Source organism: Uloborus diversus, chromosome 5 (genome assembly GCF_026930045.1).
Source record: "Uloborus diversus isolate 005 chromosome 5, Udiv.v.3.1, whole genome shotgun sequence".
Classification (NCBI taxonomy): Eukaryota; Metazoa; Arthropoda; class Arachnida; order Araneae; family Uloboridae; genus Uloborus; species Uloborus diversus.
This window is the reverse complement of record NC_072735.1, coordinates 46,185,590-46,212,710: the sequence shown is the minus strand read 5'-3', so window position 1 is coordinate 46,212,710 and position 27,121 is coordinate 46,185,590. Positions and strand designations below refer to the sequence as shown.

Sequence of the window (27,121 nt, the reverse complement as noted above, 5' to 3'; positions counted from 1 at the left end):
GCATGTCTTAAAACAAAATTTATAATAATTTGTAAATTAAAAAATATTTTAATATCCTTGATTTTGTTTTACTGTTATCTTTTTTCTTTCAACAATACAGAACAGAGGAATAATTTTTGCCGTTTCAAACTTTAAATAATTTCTATAGAGGCATGCATTTAAAGGTATACATTTCAACAAAAATGTTTATGAAAGAAGACATCATGCTTTGTGTAAAAAATAAACTAAGTAAAATAGCTAATTTCAAAAAAAAAAAAAAAACTGTTGCATTATACTCAGGTGCAGTAGGGAACCGTCAATTTTTTTTGATTTGTACTGATAAAAAAAATCTTAGATATTAGCTATTTTAAAATTTTATTTGAAATCACAAGATAAAAATAATTTTTGTGAAATGTTTTGTCACAGTGCATTGTCTAAAATATATGTTACTCACATTAATTTTATGGTCAACTTCTGCTTTACATCCAGCATGGCATGGAGAGAAATATGTAATTCCATTGCTTCCACAAACAGGTTCAATTTCATTTTGACTACAGCGGCAGCCCATATTGCAATCTGCAGTCAAATTTACTTGAAATGGCTCAAACTCGGCAGTCAAAGTACTGTGGACAAGAAATAGTATAATCAATTTCAAGGGAAAACATTGTGTACATAATTTTTACTGTTCCATCAAAATACTTTTTGGGTAATTTATTTTTAAGAATGAGTACTAATTAACCAACTTTGCAGTTTAAGTCAAATAGAGCATAACAGCAATCTTTTAGTATTGTAAAAATGCTTCAAAAAACAAAAACAAAACAAAATTATCTTGAGAAAAATTAAAAGGGAAAAAATGAAAATAGAGTAAAATGATAGAGAAAATAAGTGTGGGTGGGTATCTTCCACCTAATTACTCCAAACTAACTCCAAACACCATTGAGAGAAAAGTCCGATTCTAACCCCAAAAAAAATCTCATCAAGGACACTTAATACCCATTTTGGCCATCTTTGGAGAAAAAAACAGGGGGACTGAAAAAAGATGGGGGGAGATATGAATAAAGATATGAGAGAAAGCCTAATGTATTGGGAAAATATTGCTAAAAACAAAAAAATATCAAAAGCTATGGTGAGAGGGGATGCTTGTTGATGTAAACTTAGGGTTTATTGAAATTAAAAATACATTGAAATAAAATGAGTAAGAATACGCTACGCTTGAATTTGAAAAAAATTTAAAACAAAGTGCATACTGTCCCTCTGTCACTACATTACTCTTTGCTACCCTGCAAACTTGACTCAAAAATTGTGCTCAAATGAATGTTTAACAAATTATTCAATCACTCCTGCAAAACAATTTAGGTAATTCTAAACTATAAGACGTGTATACCACTGCCAGAAAAGAACAAAAACATTTTGTTAGTATAAATGATAGGAGACAGGATAATAAACAGTTTGGCCTATAGCATGTGCTATTTTTAAATTACGTATTAGTTTCAAGTTTACTAACATTCATTTCCCTACTTAAATATCATTTTTTAACAATGGTAATGAAAGTTACATTTTAGCTTAATTATTTCCATTAAATAACAAATTTTTTGGAACAGAAGCAAACTAAGACCTTATGTGATACAAAATAGTTTTTTCCCAGTTGCAAATAAACATTTCAAAATTAAAATAGACATTTCAATTGCTACTGAAAAAATAACTTACAAAATTTTAAAAATAATAAGGACTTTTAAAATGAAAATTAGTATAGGCATTTACTTATTAAAATATGGAAGAGTAGCTCCAGCCATTCGAATATTGTCACATCCCAAGAAATACAGAAGTGTGTACAAGCCCATACACAAAATATTGAAGAACAAAACAAATTGTATTGCACCTGAAATATTGCATGGAAAACAAAAATCAATTATTTATTTTACATTTAAAAAATAGAATATTTGCCAATATTTTGTTTCAAGATATGGTGGAAAGATTGAAACCTATCTTTGATTTACATTGTAAAAAAATGAAATAAATAAATAAAATTAATTAAAATCATACCTTTTGGTTTCAACTGGAAGCGTTTTAATAAATAACCACCCATAAAAATTCCAACACAAGCTCCTGGTATTGCAATTCCCCCTTTAAAAAGAATTAACAGCACTTCTTTAATAAGAAAATTCCATAAAGAAAGAAGAAATGTTTAATCGAAGCAATAGAAAATAGGATGAGCGAATAAGTAATAATAAAAAAAAAAATTAATTTTAGACACACTGAAAAATATTTTTCAGCTTTAATAAATGTTTCATTAAAGGCTTGGATAGAAAGTACATATAATATTAAATTTCCAGTAGGGAATTCATTCATTCAAAAGACATGCTCATTAAAATATATAAAAAAGTGGAGTGTTAATAATGAAACAGTTTTAGTTCATATTATTCTAGAGTCAAAATAAAAATTAAATATGGCAGTTAGATCATTAACCATTGAGGACAGGTACAAATTTTACTTAAGGTGGTTAAAGAAATCACGAATCTAAAACTAAAAACAAAATTTGTTTACAAACTTTAAATGTATTTTTTTTTTACTCTCTCATAACATAATTGATTTTACATTTTTATTGATAATTTCTATCAACAAAAATTTCAAAGGTTCATCTTAAAAAAGTTGTAAGTAAAAAACTGCAGGCAGGGCAGAGGTGGTTAGAAGAGCAAAAATGGCATTCAAAACATTTCAGATTAGCTGACAGCCATATTGCTGAACTTTAATTGTATTCATAAAAACACAACAAATGTAAGTTGGTGGAGTACAGATGTTAAAAGAGCAAAAATTGCATTCAAGATATTTTACGTTATTTGACAGCCATGTAGCTGAATTTTAGTTATATTCATAAAAATATAACAAATGTAAGTTGATTACCAGTAAAAATGCTTGCTTGAGATTTCCCAATGCTGAACTGGGTTTCCAAATATTTTGGAAGGAAGACAAGAAATCCATTCACAATTGACAGTTCCATGCATGAACCAAGACATGTGACAACATATATTGGATTACTTAGAAGACGCCACATGGATTTTGGAATATCTGGAACAAAAATAATTCATTTTATAGAAGTTCAACAAAGGCCAGGGCCCAGAAAGGGCATCCATGCCAATTATGTTCATGCTTGATGAAAAAATCAACAATGATGATGATATTTAATTCACTTTAGAAAACAAGATGACAAACAATTCTACAATGTCATACAATGTCCTACAATGTCAATGAACAAAGAGTCCTACAATGAGGCAATGTTCTACTGACATTGCAAGCCAAATTTTGGTTGAAACAAGTTTTATTATTATTATTTTTTTTAAGCTGAAACTATAGATTAACATGTTGTGGGGGGTATGTTTACAATAGTTGATTGAAAAATTGGCAAAATGCAAATAAAATTCAAACGCTTATAACTTAAAATAACATCTTATGGACAATTTTGTTTAATGGTAAATTTTCGTGGATTGCTTATTATTGAGTGCAATATGTTAATGGTAATATTTCACCTAATTACTAATGGTAACAGTGTATAATGCAGAGGTTTATTATAAAAGTATCTTTGCAAGTTCCGAGTTTTTCATTGTTGAAAAATCAGATGAACGAACCCTCAGCTAAAGCAATCTCTTAAGTCGGTCCATTGAGAGGTTGTTATAGCAGGGTTTAATCGTATAAAACTTTTAAACTAAATGAATAAGAAATGCAATCTGGAACACTACTATAATTGTAATCAATAAATCATGCATTAAATTTTGCTAATTGCTTATGGAAACACAATGAAAGTGCTATAAATATTCATGGCATTGTCACGATTTCCGCAAAATGGCTAACAATGTCCTAAAGCAGTAGCATCTGAAATACAAATCAAATGTTGCCTCTTATAAAAAAGAAAAAATAGAAAAATATCACTGCAAAACAAAAAGAGAACTTTTAAACAGAAAAAAGTTTGAAAAAAATATGTATCTAACTATTTTTAAAAATTTAGATTTTTCCTTTTTTTTCACAAAATGTACAATGGAGTTAAATCAGTTTTAAATTTCATTTAAAATTTAAACACTGCAGAAATTTACACAAACATACAGAAACAATGCTTTTAGTTTAAGCAAAAGGTGTTTATTTATTCTCTTTTGCACTGAAAGACAAATTGATTTGCGCCTCACAAGAAAATTTCTTTTAAAGGTTTTCTAAGAGCATTTAATATACCAGCATGAATTATCTTTACACAATACACAAGCACTGTTAAATATTTTCATCAAAGTAGGTGATGGCGTTGTCTGCTATTGATAGAGAGGTATAAATATTAAGACCTTCTTCTAACAAGAATGAAAGTATTTAAGATACCTTTCAAGATTAAAGATGCCTTTTAAGATTAAAGTGTAAATAATATTTACAAGGAGTTAATATACTATTAATATAATGAAATTTAATACTTTAATAAGTCCATATGTCTCAGAGTACCTTTTATATCCTTTCCATATTCTTTCGATTTCTCTTTGACATTACAATGGCCGTCACTTTGTCCAGAGTACGTCACGATTTCTTGCCCATTTTGTCTTTCTAAAGTGTTGCTTTCACTTTTGAGACGTCTTGTACTGTAATATTCCCCTTTCTCTTCCCATCGCAATCGTTGCTTTTCCCTTAAAAGGACTTTGGGAAATGCAAAATAGGGAATAGATATCTACCAGAAACAAAAATCACAATTTTGAATTCATGCTTCTAAAACAACAACATAAATATGAGTTTATCGAGCATTATATCAATAAAAGCCTTCAGTGTACACAATTAATTCCTGAACATACTGTTAAGAAAAATAAAACTTTTTCAAACCTTAACATGAATGAACTGCGATTTTAAGAAAAAAAAATTAACTTTTAATGAAGTGTTCCAACATAGAGTCAAAATAGACATTTGGAATTGTTTGATGTTTATTTCACAAAGGTAATCACTAATAGCAGCAGTTATATTAGCTTAATACTTCTTTCTTCGTCAGGCAAAGCTGTATCCAGATAACCTTCATATAAAACACTTCATTCTCAAGATTCTAAATTCATGTTACGAAACAGGAAGTATTTGACATTGTTGAAAAATATTATCAGTGTATTGTTAATGTAGAAAATTTTAAGCAATCAGTATTTAACTATAGTTTAAAGAAACTACATTGATAGTATCTACATGCAAGAGATTATTTATTGTTAAATATTTTTTTCCTTGGACATTTTAATCTTGAAATATTAATTCAATCTATTTTTTGCAAACCTTCATCAATAAAATTCATGAAAATATGCAATTTATTTAACTTTCAATTTCATTCTATGAAGTTTGGCCTTTGATGGGAGCACTTTGTTGAAGTCCCTCTTAATTTAACAACATACATTTCTAACATCACATTTAGTATCTCCTAAAATACACAATATAAATTCATTGAACATAAAAAGTAACAGATAAATAAATAAAAATTACCAAAAGGAGCAGGACACCACAGATCACAAATCCAGCCCACCAAGCTCCTATCCATCTTGGATGACCAGGATATAAATTAGGAGGCACAGTGTTGTACAAAAAGTAGTTCTCATGGAAAGAGAGCAAATAACCACCAAGTAAAAAACCACACACAAGACCAAAGGCAACCATACTATACATACATCCTAAAATTAAGGATACAGTAACAAAAACTTAAAATGTGTAACAATAGTATCATCACTGTTTTTTGAATAAAATAACTAATTTACTGTCAAAAATTTAAGCATTAACACTAGTTTTGATTGGGGGAGGGGGGAGGATCTCAGAGAATTATCTTCCAGAATAAACGCTTCTTGCAGATCTTATGCCACTGAAGATACTATGTACTAACTAAGACCAACTTTTTGTTAATCCCATGATAGGAGAGTTAATCTAAGCAACATCAATGTTCAATGAACACTGAAATCATGTATAAAATATTTCAAGTATTCTTCTACATACGAAGAAATATGTCTGCTGAAAGAAAAAAAATGCATGCGTTACATGTGCCAAGAGTTGGGATTTATTTGTTCTCACATACCAATTTTCTTTAATAAATTTTTGATATTACATTTATGTATATTTATAAGAATTCAGATTGTTGAAGATTGTGTCAAATGCCTGTTAGATTGTTGCTGTTGATTTAATGTACCATAGACCCAAGTACATACCTTTTGTCCCCTTCCCTATCCTAGTTTGTTCCATACTTTCTAGTCTATTAACAATTAGTCCTGTACAAAATGTGCATTTTGTCACTTTTAAGGTGTTTTAGCTATTTATAGAGCTCCCAACATGATTGCTACTAAATTGTGAATTATATTGTATCCATAGCATGCAGAGCAATGAACTCATTTTTAACATAATCTACACACCAAAACAGCCTGTACCAGACCAAGTTCTAGTTATAATTCAAAAAGAAATTTCATGCATTTCTGTCCAGCAGAAAGCATCCTTTGACAGCAAAATAATTTTGATTTGGCAAATACCGACAATTTATGCACTTAATTGGATGAGCCGTATTTTAGAATTCTAAAGTTGTTTAAGGGGGTATTCTAGTCTAGAGACTTGATTTGAAGGTGATTTGATGGGCATAATAGAAAAAGAAACAGTAGCTATTTTCTTGATCCACTTTTATCAGTTTTTTATTGATACTTTAAAAGTATAAAAATGCATAATAGTTGGGAAAAAAATCAAAATTGAAGTTGGTGGTGGCTGGTAAAGTGGGGACTCTAAAAAAAGGGGTGTCTCCTGGTGGACATGATTCCAATCCTCCAGGTGGTAACATATAGTTAAGGTTACTTCTTATTAAACAAATATGTAGAATTGTCTGGACGTAGCCAATTTGAAAATAAAATTTTTTTCACAAAATGGTGTCATTTTGGAAAAAAAACAAGATCAATTTTTGGCTCATTTTTTAAACTTTGGTATTTTTTAAAAAAATAATAAAAATATAAAAAATACAAAAACCCCTATGTTGAGACAATTTTGATAGTACTAAAAAAATGCGTACCAAATTTCAAGTAAATCGGTGCATTAGAACTTCAGATATCTTGTCAACCATATCAAAAAAACTGGTTTCGAGAAAAATGCATTTAAAGTTTGCAGTCTCATTTCAGCAAAAGAGTATGAAACAAAATTAACTGTAACTCTTGAATTTTTAGACTAGAATACCCCCTTAAAACAAAGTGGCATGCTTATAAAGCAGCGCTTTCGATAGAGCTGCTTGACCTTGAGGAAATGCAGTTTTTTAGGCCTTTAATATGTTGCAAAAATTTAAAAAGAGTGTTATTTCTTCAATGAGATATTCTCAAATTATATTTTACGGAAAATTGGAATAAAACAAAATTGATTCAATTTTTTTGACAGAACTACATGCATTAGTTTTCGCAGGGGATGATAGGACATAAATTAGCTAAATACTACATACTAAAAGCTGTGGATGGCTGAAATAAAGTTTGCTTACCAATATACATTGAAGAGCTCTCTTTCTTTACATGATCATCAATGTAAGTTGTTCCCAGAGTAAATATTGGAGTGCCTCCACTACCAATTAATATCTGGGCTACCATAAATATTAAAATATACAAGGTATTGGAAGATCTTCCTTCGTTACAAATTGTTGGATCGTTTTCATGAGAAGGAGGATTAATAAAGTGTCTGCAAAAAAAAACATTCAAATTATTTTCAAAGAATGCATGCAATTAAATAATCTTTGAAATTTTAAAGAAAAAACATACGTTTTTGGAAATTTTTAAGTTCTAAATTGTGTACCAGTATACAAAATAGAACAGGTAAAAAAAAAAAAGCAGCGAAAGATGAAAAAGCAGTGAAGCTCAGTTTCTCACATTTGGTTGCTTTTACGGCAAAGCTTACAAGTTCACTGTAATGAAAAAATATTTTACAAGGGCAAATCAAAAAGTCTCTTCCCTTTTTTTTTTATTTGCCAAAAACAGGTACATACAGGTATTTACAAATATACGTAGTGTACACCATACCTTACATGATTTCTCTACATAGTCACCACACCGGTTCAGACTTTTGTCCCATCGCAGCACTAAATTAGAGATCCCACTGTGGTAAAATTTTCCGGCTGCCTGTGGAACCACCGTCAGATTACGTTCTTGGCTTCTTCGCCACACGTGAATCTGTCCTGCCAGAAACTTCTTCAGTGGAGCAAAAATGTGAAAAATCACTAGGGCAAGGTCTAGACTGCCCCTTTGAATTGCTACGGGCTTTTGTCCATTTTCTCCACACAAAACAAATAACACTTTGCTCCTCATAAGTTGTGGACGTTTGAAGAACAACCGTCATCTTAAATGACTGATAGCAGCTCCGCTCTTCCGAGCAAAAAGCAGATAAAGTTGGTACGGTTCCAGGAACTGTGACTGCTGGGAATGCATATGTTTGCTTTGTATTCACAGCCATATTTTGGCTAAAAAAAATAGGCGCAAAGCCTTTTTGATTTGACCTCATATTAGGCATCTCATATCTAACCCAGGAACCACACTGGTAGTGTAACAATAAAATCTTTTTATGTAAGTAGCAATTGAAAGAGCATAATGAAATATGTTTTTTTGAGCGAAAAATCATTTGTCCTTGTCCCCCGTTATCGAAATATAAGGTCTTTAATGAGATGAAATTTTAAGAAAAGTCACCAAATTTATTAGGAAGAAAAGAAAATTTCTAAAAATGGTTCTCAGACTGTCTATATCTTTGATGTTAACAAACTTTCAGTGACTGTGTCTGTTCAAGTGCCCATTTCTAGTTACATTTGGCTACTTTTAAAAAATATCACTGCCTTATGTTGTAATGGGGGACAAAGGCAAACAATAATTTATTCATCAAAAATTAAATTTCACTATGCTCTTTTGATAACTTTTTTAAACTGTTTTTCATTATTATACTAACATATGTTTTCTTGGTAAGGCTGATAAGCATCAAATAATCGAACATTTGATTTTTCATATCAAACAGCTACACAGTAAGGGGTGGGGCATAAAACCAAGTGTTCATGGTTTTGACACACATTGCCAATCCTAATATGGTAGTTTATGTACACAAAGATACTGTTAAGACCCCTCCCCTCCAAGCTAAAATCTATCTGCATCAGTGATGGTAGTCAACGGTAAAGTCATACATGTGTGTCATTCATTGTAAAGTGGTGTATCTCTATATTTTTTAAATGCTCTTTCGTTAGCAAATCGGTATCACATTTAGTTATATCTGTTAGCATAAAGGTGAAGCAACTCAAATTTTTGAAAGATAAATATCTAATGACAAATAGTATCTGAATACTTCTATTTATTTTTTTTATAAAGAAAAGTTGGCAAAGGGCTTAAAACAATATGGCATGGTAAAATCAAACAAGGAGATGCCTCACTTTTACAATGAATGACACAAGACCTAACTTTAAACTTATTGCTTAATACCAGGGGCAGGGTTGCCAGATGTCCCGGATTTCAAGGGACAGTCCAGTATTTTGAAAAATTGTCCTGCATTCCAGGGAACTTCTGTACAGGATGGCTAAAGTCCCATACTCTAGCTGATAACAATATCTTACAGAACATTATTCTAAGGGAAAACATAAAGTAAAACAAAAAAATGTGAAATAATGAGTAAAAAGAAAATCATGTGGCAGCAAATGCAAAAATTGTTTTTGCTTTGATTTGGTTTGTTATGTTTTTGTTTTTACCGTATGTTTTGTTTTGTTAGACCATTAGGAGCTGAACGGTTGCTTCTTCTTTGCTCATTGACTGATATTTAAATTCAGATGGGGGACAAAATAATATGAACATCTGTGAAATAAGGAAAATCTTTATTAATAGGGGGTTGGATCACCCTTTGACTGAAGAACAGATTGAATGCGACGGGGGATAGATGCATAAAGGTCATGGACAACATTTAAAGGAATATTAAGCTTGTCTCTATTTCCGAAAGTCCGAATGGAGGTGGAAATCGGGAACGAAGTTTGAACTCTAAATATCCCCATAAATGTTCAGTAATATTTAAGTCCGGAGACTGAGGGGGCCAGGCGAGATGTTCAACTTCACTGTCATGCTCTTTGAACCATTCTTGGACACATCTGGCAGTGTGTATGGGGACGTTGTCGACTTGAAAAAGCCGTCGCTCTCCAGGGAACACAGTCTGGACAAACGGATGGACATGATCCTCTAGAATGCTCAGATAGTGATTAGATTTGACACGCCCATGCAGAATAACAAGTGGCCCAAGACCACGCCAAGATATCGCACCCCATACCATAATTGAGCCACCCCCATGCTTCACAGTCGGCAAGAGGCATTCAGGATTAAAGGCTTCTGGGGGCGTTCGCCAGACATAAATGCGCCTGGTAGTCTGAAATAGGGTAAATGATGATTCATCTGACCATATTACCTGTTGCCACATCTGTGGGGACCAAACTTTGTGGTCTCTGCACCATTAGCGTTGCTTGAAAGCATTAGTTGCTGTCACCAAGGGTTTTCGAATTGCCACTCTGCCATAAATGTTCGCAGCATGAAGTTCCCTTTTGACAATTTTTGTTGAAACGGGGTCCTGGAGATGGCTGCTCATTTCAGGTGTTATTTCGAATAAGGATTGCTTGCGCTTTCGGGCTACTATGCGCTTCAAAGCTCTTCTATCCTTATCAGCAAGCTTTGACTTTTGGCCACTGTGGTGCTTTGAAGACGTCGTCTTACTTTCTTTCGTGTATGCTGTCATAACCTCTGACAGGTATCTCTTGCACACAACAAAAGCTTTGCTGTTTCCGTAACCAATGCTCCACTTAAACGCGCCCTAACAATCATTCCTCTTTGGAACTCTATAAGGTCTGACATCTCAACTTATTACAGAAATTTAGAACCAAGCACGTAACATTTGTGACTACTGTTGAGACAGATAGGTTCCTCTTCACGCTCACCAGGTGGCAGACTTCTGTTGCAGGTGGCGTGGCTGTACTATAGGTGTGAAATACAGCATACTTTTTCATAGGTGTTCATATTATTTTGTCCCCCATCTGTATATATCTGTGCATGCGTCGTCATTTGCAATGAAAATGATTTTTTATACTTTGATAGGCAACATTTTGTGAGTTTTAATGCTTTGAGATTGAATTTACAGCAACGTCTCAAAAATATCCCCCCCCCCCTTTTTTCACTCCTAGAAGCCTGTCCCATATTTACTGTTCTTAAATCTGGAAACCCTGACCGGGGCGTCCACATGGAAGGCAACAGGGTGTCATTGTGACCACCCCAAATTTACTTATTTGGCAAATATTGCCAGATGATTCAGCAAATTTTGAGACAGCATTGCAATATTGCTATTTCCAACAAAATTTATAATGATGCTAGGCTCATATTTTATCATTTGGTAAAATTTGGAGTTTCATTTGGCAAATTGATAATTTCCACCTTCCAAAAACTTTAGTTCATGGCACCCTGCTTAATATTCAAGCTTTGCCTTCAATTTACGAGCTGTGGACTCATATTGGTGAGCAAAATTTACTTCAGTCACCAGTTTGTGAGCACTTGTGGGCGAGATGACGTCTGCCATCAGCTGGGTTGATCACTAATCCAGACTGATGATTCCATAACAAGGACGAAACCGCAGTCTGTGAATATGGTAACCAGGCTGTTGATAAACACACAGTTCTGCCTCAGTTTAAGGGCAGTAACTTACAGCTTAAAACAGAATTTGGTCAAAAACTTCAATGCATTTTGCGGTAGATCTTGATATTGTATAAAATACTTCAAATTTCTTATGTGTACCTTTGCTCTACCAATGGTACCTTTTCCGTACTACTCATCATAGAAACTAGAAGAAAAGTTACCTTATTGTGAAAGTCTCAATTATAGAAAGGAATTCTGCATTGTGATATTGTGCCTTTTTCATGGTTAAAGTACATTAATTACTTACAGAAATAAATATTAAAATTTTTAAAAAGAAACAGTAAAGGAATTAACTTTGATTTAATTATTAAAGGAATAATGAAATACCCTGAATGAAGAAATGTATACATTACAGAAACACATATTAGAAAAAATAGTTGAAACACAGAAAAGGAGGCACCAAATTTTAAAATAGCAAAAATATTCCAAAAGCATACATTACCCTGCATGCGCTGTTTGAGACTGGACGGTGGCAGTTGGTAAATGACATGTATTTTCATCCATAGGATGAGTGAGATTTCTAAGCGCAACAGTAGCAGAGTGTTGCTCCAAAAAGTAAGGAATACAAAATACAAGGGATCCAATGCCCATAACAATAATTCCTACAAATTAAAAAAATATATACATCAATGATTCATAAATAACGTTTTTCCTGAACAAGTTATTATCTGATTGTTTGAGTATTTTATCAACACCATAACTGATTATTTCAGCGTAAAAATATTTTGTTTGAAATTAACAAGTAATTAGATTTAATGTTGCTTCATGTTTGAATGAGTAAGTTCAAATTTTGTCTCAAGCTGGTAAAACTCTCAACATTTGGTGCCCAACACAATACAAGAAGAATAGGGGGGGGAGGAGATAATAATTACGAAGAATACATTGCTACGAAGAATTATGCCATGTTTCCCTAAAAATAAGACCCAGCCTTATATTACTTTTTGTTGCAAAGCTAAGCTAAGGATAAGTTACAAAGGATCTTTTTTCATTGACAATAATTGATACTTGTTCCCGCTCAAAAAACATAGTCATTAGAGTTCAAAATACATTTATTTAAATTTAAGAAACATATCAATTGAATTTCAAAGCATTTATTCCAATTGAATAAACCATTCAAAAATGAATAAAATCTTTAATACAGCTATGTCTTTGAGCATGGATCCAAGGTGGTCATGCCCTCCATCAAAGTCACAAAGTTTTGGGGATTTGGATTGTTAGGTTATATTTTTAGAAAAACACATATATTGAAAGACAAATTTAAGAAGGCTTCAGTGCATTTTCCATTTGTTTAAAAAACATTTTGAAGTAGCAGTACATAAATATCTATCAGGAAAAAATTGCAAATTTCTTTCTTGTACACAGTAAAGGCCTTCGAATTTGACCTAGTAAAGTTTAGCACACCAGTAAAATTACGATACTGAATCGGATTCTGTGTCATACATTTTAAATACAAAGAAAAAAAGTTTACACTTAGCGTTGCTGATAAAATTACTTTGACAAAGATTTCTAGACAAAACAATATAAGAATATTGTTTTCTTGTCATTTCGGGATAAAAATTTTGATGAGCAAACCAGATAATTTAACAAGAAGTTCTGTCTAGAACTAAACGAGCCTAAACTTTCTAGTACCTGATCAATATTCTCAAAAATAGCTAAAATCGCAAATTGTTTCAAAAATATTTTTTTAATATTTTAAGCTGATTTCTAGGAAAAAAATATTCTTCACTCATCTTAAAAAAAAAGCAGCACCTTTTAAACAAATCAGCCTATACACTTTTTTTCCATTAAAAAAATTCTTTAACAGCTTTCAAAATAAAAAATAATAATCAAAATTAATAAGTTTATTAAAATAAATACATCATATCAAAAAAAAAAAATCGTTTCTTTTTTCCCCTATTGCCAAAAATAATTTTTTAAATGAATTAATGCAATTACCAAAATAAATAAAAACAATAAAATGTCAACTTAAAGAAATAATTTTCATTGTCAAAAAAAATAAATAAAAATCGTCTGCGCATATCTTTATGTAGAAACATGAATGACTTCGAGTTTATTCGCCGAAAACTGAATGCCTAAATTAAAACTTTAGTGTGAAAATAAAAACAAGTCATATCAACAATAATTATTTCATAGTTAAAGCCATAGCTGCGGAGTCAGAGTCAATCTCATTTTAGGATAAAGGAGTCGGAGTCGAATGTCCAAGAATCGGAGTCAGTCATGTGTCCTCCGTGTATAAATTTTTGCGAAAGCTACGAAGTCAGAGTCGAAGTCGGGGAGTCGGAGTCCGATTAATTGTCGGGCACAGGAGTCGGATTCGGAGTCAGGTGCCCCCTACATTCTTGAAGTCGGAGTCTGGAGTTTGGCGTCAAGAGCTATTTCCAACAAAATTTGTTTGAAGTAAATCCGCCTTCAAGTACAGAATCTACATTGACTTTCAGTTTCCCCGTAGGCGCTAATGTTAAGGGATTTGAACTGTTCAAAATTGAACGGAAAATTGTTCAAATCAAAAAGATATTTTATATACAAGTTTTTCATCAAAAGTTTTTTCCTACAAAGTTTGTTTGAAGCAAATTCGCCTCACAGTTCGGAATTGCCTTGAATTTCCCCGTAGGCGCTAATGTTAAGTTTTTTTGAACCGTTCAAAATTGAACAAAAAATAGTTCAAATCAAAAGGTGAAATATGGGAATGAGGTGTCCTCGCCGAGATCTTTTGAACAAAAAAAAGTTTGTTTGAATCGGACTATTCATTCAAAAGTTATTAGGGGAGGACAGACAGACAGACCGACAAACTTTTTTCCCCATCTCAATAACCTACTTTCCAATTTTAAATTTTTCAATATTTATCTAACTATATTTTTTATTTTTGACTTTTTTTTTGTTTTTTGGGATATTTTTAAGATGCATTAAGCCTTCTTTCATGCTTTTTTCTTCTTTCTCTGACTTTTACTGGGAAAGTAGGCTAAAAAATCAATCAAGCCAAATAAATGATAGAAGTTTCAGATTTCAAAGCAGTGAACTAAAGAACTTTTTGATGACTTATTGGAACACATATATTTATAGTATAGCACCTTACTTGTATATTAAAGGTCAACTGCAAATGTAGTGCTTATAACTAATAATGCTTTATGTTCATGAGCAAGAAATCCATTAATGAAAAGCTTAACAGTAATTGGAAGAAGTAATATATTAACAGATGCATAACTCATAGAATCAAATTATGGAAAATAAATATGGAAACATAAATAGTAGGACATTAAAAACTGATACAGGAATTTTTATTTAGGAAATTTTAAAGTAATTTTGGGAGTATATTACATAGAAAGCATGGGAAATATCTTTGAATGAGAAATTTCTGGAAGTAAAAATAAATATGAAAGCAAATGGAAAAAAGAAAATTTTATGTACCTTTTCCAATCCACACTGGTATGTGTCGATGACTGCCAAGATAGCTCACAAATATTATTGTAAGCAAATTACCAATTTCAAATGTGCTTGCGATAGCACCAGAAACCCGGCTTGGAATATCGAACCTTTTTTCAATGGTAGTAATAACACTGAAATAATAATTTCAAAATATGTTATAGTCATTAGGCATTTACATATCAATATAAGAAGTTCAAAATCAACTTTTGTGACCCAATTTTGTGTAAAGTATTTTTAATTCTTGCATCAGGAAACAAAATGGCAATTTTGGTGCATTAATGTTTATATACTACAGACCTTTTAGTGACTTTGAAAAAAAAAATCATTACACAATATTCCAAAAAAAATCAGGACACTTTTAATATTCTTTAATGTGCGTAGAATGTTCATATATACAGTTGGATCTCTGTTTAACGACTTTCAAGGGACCACAAAAAATCAGGGTTGGCCAGATTGGACCCAATGGGTTTTTTGAAAAAACCTATTTAAAAAAACCCATTATTTAACCCACTTTTGGGTTTTTTTAAAATTTTCTGAGAAGTTTTTTAAAACAATAATTAATTTAAATACTTTTACAATTTAAACTTTAGTATTTCTCAACTCTTAGCGGCATTAAAAAAATACTTCAAAGATTTTAAATAAATATATTTAACTTTTTCTTTAACTGGTCAATAAATAACTCAAATTTTCTGGACTAAGTCCTGTCACATCTGATTTTCTCGATATTTGTAGATTGTACAGAAAAAACTACGCTAGCTATAAGTCTTTCATGTGAATTATTTTCTGCAAACCAACATGTCACAAATCTCAAATAAACAACGTATATGTTTTAGAAATTAACAGGTTTTTCAAACTGTCAAACAGAAAACAGAATAGGATGTACAATACTTTCATTATCTTACAAAAAGTTTAATATTTCTTACTCTGTACACAGAAATAGAAACAGTCAACATAAAGTTCGAAGAAATGTCTTGATTAAGCTGAATTCAGTAAAAAGGGATTTAAACTACATTGACGTTCTACAGTAGTTTGCATAACAAAATGAAATACAATAAAGTAAAATGCAAAAAAAAAATGTAGTAATTAAAAACGAACAATAGATTTTATCACTAGAGAAGTAACTTTGCCCTAACTGTTGGTAATCATGGAACTAAAAAATCTTAAACTTCACCATTCTTGGGTTTCGTTCTCTTTTTTACTTTTCTTCAGAAAACGCTGAATTTTCCAGTATTTTTACCCCAAGACAATTTTTGTGCTTTGTCCATATACTTACACTACAATTTGCTACAAGCACCCCATTTTCCCTAAAAAAAAGACAAAAAAAACCCACATTTCTTTTAAAAAACCCAGCTTTAGTTGGGTTTTTTTGGGTTTTATTTAAAAAAAACCAAAAAACCCAGGGTCCATGGGCTTTTTTTTAAAAAACCCGGGTTTTGCCAACCCTGCAAAAAATCGTCCTTAAATAGAATGCTTTTAACACTACAGTGGACCATCTGGGACCGTGAAAAGCTGTCGTTAAATAGAGAAAGTCGTTAAATAGAGCGTCGTTAAACAGAGAGCCAACTGTACTTTGTGTTATCTCCATATCTTAATGAAAGGTCTAAATACTGCTATTTAACCAATTTAATAATTATCCCTTGAAAGAAATAAAAAAGGCACTAGGAACATTACACCTAAAATTATGTAAGTAAAGAGAAAAAAGACAATTGAAATCCATCAGGTAATTTTTCATTAATCAACGAAATAAAAAAAAGATCCCTTTAAATGCAAACCATCTTTAAAAAATAATAATAAACTATTTTTCCTAAAAAAAAGAGTACAATTAAAAAAAAAGCCTAATCCTAAAAAGAAAAGAAGATTTCATCCCTTTGCTTCTCACTTCCTCAATTGTGAAACAAATTTATTAGTTATACCATTATTATACTTCAGGCTAAAAGAAAATTGGATTATGTAGCAGGTTATCGACAACATGTTTTTGCAATAAATTTGTGCAACCTTATGGAATAAAATTAGTCATCATACAAAATGAATTCAGCATAGCAAAGAATATTTCAGGTAATTAATATCAAAAACAACAAAGTCCACTTTCGAAAATTTTAGAGACAAATATATTCAGTTTGAGCTGTTTTTCAAAGAAAACTAGATTTTGACAGCAGTTTTGAACCTGATTGCACAACATGCCTTGTGAATTGTTTTATAGCATGCATGACGATTGATGATATCCACCACGAAGAATAAAATTATGAAATGAATGATTTACCCAAAATTGATGGATTGAGCTTGTTTTGATACTGAACTCAGGATTTAATACATTTTCTGGAATACTTATTGTTGTACAATATATTTCATTGTTGAAATTTATGTACATTGCTTCATTCTCTGGAACAAATTTTGTTTAGAGTTCAAAACTAGAAAAAGTACTTTTTAGTTAAAACAATTTTATTATCAAGCATGCATGAACACAAATGTGAAGTTATTTCTTTCATTTTATTCACTTAAACATTTTTTTTTTTTTTTGAGGGGGTGGGAGGGTGTCAAAAACAATTATGGACAATATTAACCATGAATTAAACTAAAAACTACCAAGCAATTTTCTGACAGTTTAGTACGTTTTAATGAGTTCAATATTTTTTTTAGAGAATCAGGGATAGGTCAGAACTTTAAGATGCATACAATTCATTAGTTACGAGATAGTTTCTACCTGAAAAGTTTTAAACTTGACAATCAAAACTTGATCATACATTTGAAGACACCTACTAAAAATAACACACTTACTAGTTTTAAAAGAGCATAACTATTTATAAATACTGAACCAATTCAGATTAAAAAACTATTAAGTCAATGCAGCATTTTTTATATATATATATATACTAGCTAAAATACCCGGCGTTGCCTGGGTTAGCAATAATTATCAGAAACAATCGTTACTTGCATTTGTTTTCTGTTTTAAGTGAAAGAACTTAAAACACACCTTTTTGACGTGACTTAAAATCTAGCTTCTTCCTTACTCATAAAACTAAAGTAGCAGTAAGTAAAAAAAGCAAAATAGTATTCATTTCGAAACGAAAACACGAAATTTAAGCGTATACAAATTTCCAAAACATGAAAAGAATTTCCGAAATATGAAATTAAACTTCACATGTTTAAAAAGATTTATCAGTTAATACTTATTATTATTTTTTTTTTTTACATTGAGTCTTACCTTCTCTGTATGTCTCTTGAAGAACGAACTGTTTAAAAAAATGTAGCCGTGCGCCCGTGATCCCCTTAAACTTGCTTTAGTTATTTTGGAAAGTCTCAATTATTGTGGGTTTTAGGTGCGATTTAAAATATTACCGAATTTGCGGAAATCGTTTTGGGATACCTTGGATAATGCTCCCCCTCCTTACTTTGTAAAACGGTATCTTACTAATTTTTGTTAAAGAGATATTGTCGCCATATGCTAAGATACTTTTGGTCACCATAAAATGGCGCTAAACAATTTCATCCGTAATGTTTCCAAAATGAGTAATAAAATTTGGCGATGGTTTGAATTTGTGCACAAAGTCACATTAATGAAAGTTTTTTTGCTGTTTATGGATTTGCCTAATTTAGTTGCTGGATTATTTTACAGTAAAAAAAGTTTTTAAAGATTATTTGATTGACGATATTTCGTTTACATGGTGAAAGCTGACAAACATTATTACGTAGTCTTTGACTTCAAAAACCGTGACAGTTGAAAAAACTGCCAAATGCATCCGCTACTGAAATCTTTCTGCATAAATTTTGGCGAGGTTTCTGCTGTTATATTGGATAATGATTAAAAAATCCAATCAGCACAAATAAAAAAAAAAAAACATTAATTACACTAAAGTTCCGTTTAAATGGAAAACAATCAACCAAATCTATAGTTATTATTAGCCAATCTTGGGGAAAAAACGTTACTTTAAGATTTGATTTGAGAAAAGCCTCAAACAATCTGACGAAACACAAAATCATTCAACAATTCTAACTATGGACTGGGAGTTGAGATGATACACTAAATAATGAATTGGGTTGAGGAAAGCCTTCGAACATGGAACAAAAAAAAGCCGATAACTCGTTTTTCATACAACTTAAAACTTTCTAACAGATGCCATCTTCAGTAGAAAAATAAGCGCTTTCGATGGACACATAATTTTAATATGTGCACGTATTTTTTAACCGTCATATTGGGGCATTTATGCGAAAATTTGGACAAATTAGAATAAGAAAGGAACTATCAATCGGATTTTTATCGAACTGGTCTACAAACCTCCCCAGTACCAAAAAGAACAAACGGTGAAAGTTTCAGCCAAATCTGCCGGGTAGTTTCTGAGATCTTAGGGAACAAATTTACCAAAGTCCATTTTTATATATATATAGATCTAAAAAAAGTAAATGCACCATGAAAAAAATTATTTTAAAAACTACATCATACCTATTAAAATAACCAGAAGACAGAGCTTGCTGTATAGTAACTAAAACACAAGAAAGGAAGACAAATATTCGGATACTAGCATACCGCTGCAAGAAATGTGGACGGCAAGACAGTATACCACATTCCCGGAGATCAAGGTCTTCTGAAAAGATAACAAAAAAAAAAAACTTGAATATAACTTTTCATTTTATGCAAAGTTAACACTTATATAGCAATAAATAGCCATCACAATTTCCTCATCCCAACTAACTCCTCAAAAATAAAGATGTATATGATTCGTTAACATCAGAACTAGGGATGCACCGATTAACTGGCAGTACCGATTCATTGGCCAAAATCAGCCACTTTGCAGATTATTTATAATCAGCCAAATTTAATTTTACTCATTAATCGGTGAAAAAATATATTTTTCAAAATAATTTTTTAAAGCATACCTTTAACAAGAAACTATGATGAATACATTTATGAACAATAAATGAAAGTAACTTGCTGGAAACATCATAGAATGTACAGAGTAAAAACAAATACTTTAGAAGATGCGTAAAACTGAATGAAATATTGAAGAATAATCCCCACATCTTATATTCACAAGGCATTAGTAAGAATAATTAAATTCAAGGACTTTCAAATTGGAATGTAGAAAATAGTTATCCCCTCTACCCCCCCCCTTCCCCCACTTTTCATATTACCTGCCTTGTTGCCTAATTTTTATTTTTATCTCATTAATGTTATTTCTATTTAGCTTTTGAAGGACAGAGATGTAACAGAAATAAACAAATGTGTATATGATGCCACTGGCACCTCTCTTTAACTCTCTCCAATGAAAAAGAAAAAGCTTCCTAAAGCTTTTGTTTTATTTCTTAAAGAAAATTAGGATCACTTTCTAAAGTGTATGTGATACCCTCACCCCAGCTTTTGGTGACACAATTTGAATTTTTTTTTTCAGTTATTTTGTTCTTCCTAACTATACATAATTACTGCCCCCATGGACGTTCATTACCAACTGTGTGAAGTCTATGAAGAAAAGTGTATGAGTGTACAAAACATGAGCATATGATGCAGAAAATTCAAAGATAGACACACAGGCATACATGAAATGTGTCTCATCAAGAGATTTGGATGCGATACTGACACACAACTGCCCTACACCCCAGGCATAGCCCCAAGTGACTACCCTAAGTGACTGAGCTCCATCTGTCCTCAGTTGAAGAAACACCTGGGTGGGATGCATTTGAGAACCAGATAGAAGCTACATTCGTGGTGCGGTGGAACAGTTCAACGATTCAGAAGATGAATAAAAATCATAAAGAAGATGGTACACCACATACAAAAATGTATTTATCTCAATGGGTATCATTTAAAAAAAATAGGAGAAAGTCTAAGCTTTCCAACAATGAATTATTCCATGACAATTAACATGTCTTTCATTGAGAAAAATCATTAGGAACCTTCAGGGTTCATACTCTGTTCGGATGAAAAAGTTCCATGATTTTTCCAGAACTTTTTCATGACTTCCTAAAAAAAACTATGACCTTGTTACATGAAGAGAATAGTACTAGTATTTAATTTCAAACTTGAAAAATTTTGGAAATAAACATTAGTGAAACTTTTAAGTGAATGCCACTACCTCATTAAAGCACTTACTTGTGATTGAAAAAATATCAGTGTGCACCTAAAAATCTAAACTATTCTTATTTGTCTTCCTGATATAACTTTAAGTAAAGCAAAAATAGTGAATTATAACGAAGGTTAAATGTTTAAGTACCTGGACGACCGAGCCTCGCTCGGCTTTAAAAGAATTATTTTTTGTCAAATCGTGTTCTTTTAAGGTTCAATAATTTTCCAAATATACTTGAAAAGCTTCACGTTAACGAAATATTAAGCACTCAACCTTCTTATAACACTAAAGTACCAAACAAAGAAGATTCTGAATGCAATTAAATCAAAATTCTGCTTTAAACTATCTGTTACATTTGTTTCCACTGTACAATTTTCTTGTCAGTAATTAAAATATTTTGACCTTAGTTTTGCTACGGTGAAATCGATTTTTAACCGAATACTTCCTTTCATACTATGATGCGTTTCACGATTTTTATCCCAATCGAGATTTTCTTTTTGAATAAGTACTTTTAGTTTTTACACCAGTAAATGCTACATACAGCATGATATCCATCAAAACTGATGATTTTGCAAACCATTCCAATAAATGATAACTGACTTAACAAAACATAAACAATCTCAAGACATACGCTTCTTCGAAATAAAATTTAGATGCGTGATTTAAAAAACATGTTAAACTATTCGAAGTGTAAAAAGAAAATAAATAAACAAAATAAAATAGGATGGTCAATCAATAGTTTCACTTAAAAAATAAATAAGCCTTACATCGACTTACATAATGCTTTTGAATTTGTTTTCAGCCAAGTGTATTTGAAATTAGCCAAAGTGGCCAATATCAGCCAAGCCTGGCAACCCTAAAATTTTAAAGCGAGAAGAGACAAATTTTCATTGTTATGGTTGCAAATTGTCTGCCTGATGCGTCAATTCAGTTTACTTCAAGGCTTAACTTAATTAGGCTTTATATTAAAAAACTGTTTTTTGTAAAAAAATGCGTTTTTACAGAAAAACACTGATGTAGATGAACTTAGAATGCAAAACTACAATTAAATCCAAAATTTCATCCAAATCATTAGAGCCGTTTTCGAGATACGAAATATATACATACCCACAAGAATTGCTCGTTTAAAGATATAAGATAATCTTTTTAAAAACAGGTAGAATAATAATGAATGGAACAAAGGTTGAATGAGACATTAGGCCTACAAAGTTTCAATAAATTTGCTTCAAAAGTTGCATTTTAGCATCAGCAGTGTATTTAAGCATGCACATAACTTGACAGTACTATGGTTCATTAAAGAAAAGTCAAATCTCTCAGTAAATTCATGTTTCTAAACCAGATATTAATTTTTGAAAAAAAGAAAGAAAAACATTCGAAGCAAATAAATCTTCTGATTCAAATGTACTTGTTTACTTATTTATACATTTTCAAATGCAAACTAATTAATAGGTTCAGAAAATCCAGAACATAGTGTTTGGTTCCTGACATTGAACATAGCAGTGGGTCGCATGGATTAGTTTTGCAATCCGTATGTTGGGCAGTACTGTTTTAGAGTATTAGAATTCTTCTGTTTCTGTATCCTATCACCTGACTAAAGACCTTCATTTTCTAAAATTTTCAACAAATTGAGATAAACTCTGAAAAATTTAATAATAAAGGTTTTACGAGTGTTGGAAACAAACTGGTGGCTTTTGTGAATACAACGCATTTTTAAATGGGCGTGACAAAATCAAGAATGTGCAAGTTCGTTACTACAGAATATAACATATATAAAAAGTGTTGAAAATAATGGTAAATGCAAAATGAGTGATGTTCAAGCAGTAAAACTACATCGCTTAAAAAGACGAGCGACTACTACAGAAGTGGATGTAATGGGATTTTAAAATTCAGATTTGTTTTTGGGATCCTTCAATTTTTCAGTTTTAATATGCAATACTGTTAAATCATTCAATATTTCTAATGCTCTTTTAGCAAATGCTACTTTCTCTTTGCCCAGGACATTTTTTTATGACTTTAAATAATATTCCATGACTTTGAATGAAAATTTAAATTTTCCATGACTTTTCCAGGTCTGAAATTTGCTTTTTTTTCCCACGACTTTCCATTATTTTCATGACCTGTACGAACACTGAACCTAATTTTACGTACAACCCTCACATTTCAATTAAATGAAAAATTTTCTTTTCAAATCTACAAGGAATTTATAACCGCAAATAAAGTACTATAGCATAAACTTTCTTTACGAATTATATTACTATAGTATAGATTTAAAGCAATAATAAGATACAAACCTTGCTGATCACGTGAATGTAGAGCAGCTCTATCAGTTTTTTCAACAATTTTAATCAAATCATACTTGCAGTTAAAGGAAACTTCCACATTTTTTTCAGAAGTAACATTCTCTTGAGGAGCAAAAATGCCATGGTGGGCATACAGTCCCATTGACGTATAAAGTGATAAGTCCCTAGATGCATTGCTCCCAGCACTCTTGGTTCTTCTATGACATCGCCACTGGGATACAAAATCATCTTTGCAAGTTGAGGTTGATGGTATACTTAAATCGAGGCAACTTGACGTCATCCTTTCATACAGACGAAATCCAAATAATAAGGATTGAAAAGGATTGCAGTTTTTAGGAAATGAAAAATCCCATAAAGGCTTTGTCAAGTCATTGAAGAAGGTGTTTTATGACATATCTAAAACAGAAATATGTATTAATTTACATTATTTTTGATGAATTTTTTTAACATTAAAAATCTCTGAATGTTACTCCAGGGTTCATACCCTTTAGGCAGAAAAAAATTCAAGCACTTTTCAAGTACTTTTCAAGGTAAAAAATTTTGTTTTCAAGGCAATATCATAAATTTGTACTAAAAATATTGTATGCAGATTTCATTTACTACAAACACATTGAAATAAGGCAATAATACAAAAAAGTATAGGAAAACAAAATTGCTTTTTCTACAACGAGAGACGCTTTGATGAAAGATCTACTGCGTTGAAAGTTTTTCTGAAAATGTTTGAAAAGTATACCAAGAGGTTTAATTTTGAGGTTTTTCAAAGGTTGCAGCAGTCAGAGGTTTGTAGATTTTCTAGTATCAGCAAATTAATACTTAAAAAAAAACCTTTCACAAGTGCTTTTAACTTTTATGGGAAGAAACTAAAATACCCAAGTTCAATGGCATTGCCAGAGATGAGTTTTTGAAGTCACTCCCGCCCCCCCCCCCCCGGTTCGAACATTTATTTCCAATATCTATACAGTGGTACAATATAAGGGCGGTTAGGACAAAAACACTACCCAGAAAGTTATTTCAGTTTGCACTATTAAGTTCTAAAAATATTAGGTTTGCAAATCATTTATAAGTATGCAAATCAATTATTCGTATGTATTTATTAGCTGTTCAGCCAATAAGGCATTTCAACTGTCCTCGAGTAAATTTAAAAATTAGGAAGTAAGAAAAATTTATGAAAGTCCACAGTCCAGTCTCTTCACCTCAAAATATACAAAAGCAGCTTAAGCAGTGATAAATACTCTGAATGCAAACTTGAGTCTATTCAGCTTTCATTGATTAACTTGCAATCAGGGCCGGATTACTAAATAGGCAAAGTAGGCAGTAGCCTAGGGGCCCCGAGGTTCTGAGGAGCCCCGGAGAAATATATTAGTTGAAAATACGTTAAAAAAAGTTAAATTTTCCTCAAAAAAGGCCCCTCCCCCTTCCCTGTTTCTATGCAATAAAAGTATATGCGTGTGCACGTTTGCGAGTGAAAAATTTAGACACTGCAGATCCCCCCCATACCTCTCCCCCCGTTTTATGACCTTGCCATGGCTCTAGGGGGCCCCATCACTTCTAATGCCTATGGGCTTCCGAATCCTTAATCCGGCCTTGCTTGCAATAGACAATAAATGTGCAAGTTGAGATTTATAGAGCCATATTTCGAAATTGAAAAGATTCACAAGAAGTTGACATATATTATGACAAAAGTAGTTGGGGAAAAAAAGGGTTATTGTTGAAATTAGAATTTAAATTTAGAAAGGCAATAATATTCAGGTGTAATTGTGATTTGTGAATTCATAAAAAATCACCTGAAAGTTTCAAAGAGCAAAATGGAGCGAGGGGGGGGGGAATAATTTTTAAAACTAAGACCCCTATTACTTGAATATACATATGTACAACAATAACTTTTGCTATGCATACAATTCATAAAATAGTTTATTAAGTCAAAATATTCTGCATAGAAATACCATGCCCAGGGCCTGTTGATAACCAGCAACAGGCACTGGGCCTAGCTAGGCTGGTACTGGTCAATTTATTAGATCCAAATGAAGATGAATGACCCTCCTTAAGCAATCTACCCCTTTGCTGATTAAAGCCTCTTTCAGTAAGCTCCAAGTACCCACAACCTTAATAAAGTAGTAACTTTGAACATTTGAGGAAAAGGGGAAAATTGGAGATATAGGGAGGTAAAAGCATAAAAACGAACACTATTGAATTTCAAGTGAATAATCATAACACAACCACCCCTGTTATACACCTTATTTATTTTAGCGGACATAAAAAAATGATGTACTTATAAATAAAATTATATAAATCAACTTTATATTTAAAATACAAACTTTAAGTTAATTTGTTAGATGCTCAACTGCTGAAATTTAAATTTTTTTAAAAAAAATCTGTTATGACCAAAAATTAGGTAAAGATAATCATTCAAAATTGCAAAAATAAATAAGCAAATAATTAAACAAGACTAAGATAATAAATTCTTTAACTCTTTAGTTATTAAAATAAAAAATAAAATAAGCTAATCTGATGTAGCAGTATCAAAATAACTACTAATTGCCAAAAATATAAAAATATTTACAAAATGCAAAAGGATTGAGATCTCAAACAAGGGAAGCAAATTTTCGCGAATTAAGTTTAATGTTGTCATGTTTCCCATAAAATAAACTTATATTTTACTGAAATTAAACATAAAATATGCTAATCTTCGGTAGCAAATATGAAAATAACATCCGGTTAGTGAATATGTTTAAATATTTGCAAGATGCAAAAAGATTGAAATTTCAAACACGAGAAGCAATTTTTCGCAAAGTCTGAGTTCGTTCGACGTGGCATGTTTCCCATGAAATAAATTTATTTGTTTTTGATTAAAATTAAACAAAAAATATACTAATCTAAGGTAGCATATGCGAAACTAACATTTGATTAGCCAAAATATGTAAATATTTGCATGATGCAAAAAGATTGAAATTTCAAACACAACAGCAATTTTCCACGAAACCCGAGTAAGTTCAATGTTGTCATGGTTTCCAAATTAATTACTTTGTTAATTAATGAAATTAAACAAAAAATAAACTAATCTAAGGTACCATATGTCAAAATATCTTTCGGTTGTAAAAAACATCAAAATATTTACAAGATGCAAAAGGATTGAAATCCCAAACACGGAAGCAATTTTTCGCGACGTTGCATACTGAACACATGTTCAGAAAATTGCATTGGTGAAATACTTTTTTAAAAATTCTAAGCATAATTCGTTGATTTTTGAGAGAATTTAAGCACTAAGAAACTTTTTCAAGGTTTTAAAACTTTTTCAAGGTTTTCAAGCACTTGAAAATGAACTTTTTTTTTTCAAGCACTTTTCAAGGTTTTTCAAGGGCGTACGAACCCTGTACTCACCAAAAAAAAAACACATAAATCAATAAATTAAATTGCATTAGGAATAAATAAATGCATAAAAAAAGCTTATTTTCATTTGTTTGCAATTAGTTTAAAATCCCTTTGCATATTATAATATAAAACACACAGTGCACAGCAAAATCTAATGCAAGAAATGAAAATCTAAGGGCAGGTTTTTCGTGCCAAAGATTATTACTGTCAAGTTTAATTCCAAAGCTTAATTTAAGTCAACATAAATTAAAGAATCTGATCAAGATAGCATAGCCTGATCAGTTTCTGCCACCTAAAGGCAAAATTTGCCTCTCTT

General features: G+C 31.4%; 1 protein-coding gene across 1 annotated transcript in view; it reads right to left on the bottom strand.

The window, feature by feature from the left end:
- LOC129222026 (solute carrier organic anion transporter family member 5A1-like) overlaps positions 1 to 23,716 on the bottom strand; it is a 43,596-nt gene extending 19,880 nt beyond the window's left edge. The window contains exons 1-11 of the mRNA XM_054856442.1: positions 23,428 to 23,716; positions 19,519 to 19,660; positions 15,063 to 15,211; positions 12,100 to 12,259; positions 7,457 to 7,650; positions 5,455 to 5,639; positions 4,453 to 4,672; positions 2,881 to 3,045; positions 2,023 to 2,103; positions 1,741 to 1,858; positions 434 to 602 (exon numbers count right to left, since the gene is read on the bottom strand). Of these exons, the coding sequence (XP_054712417.1) occupies positions 434 to 602; positions 1,741 to 1,858; positions 2,023 to 2,103; positions 2,881 to 3,045; positions 4,453 to 4,672; positions 5,455 to 5,639; positions 7,457 to 7,650; positions 12,100 to 12,259; positions 15,063 to 15,211; positions 19,519 to 19,660; positions 23,428 to 23,716 (1,872 nt within the window). The remainder of the gene's footprint in view (positions 1 to 433; positions 603 to 1,740; positions 1,859 to 2,022; positions 2,104 to 2,880; positions 3,046 to 4,452; positions 4,673 to 5,454; positions 5,640 to 7,456; positions 7,651 to 12,099; positions 12,260 to 15,062; positions 15,212 to 19,518; positions 19,661 to 23,427) is intronic.
- Positions 23,717 to 27,121: the final 3,405 nt, after the last annotated feature.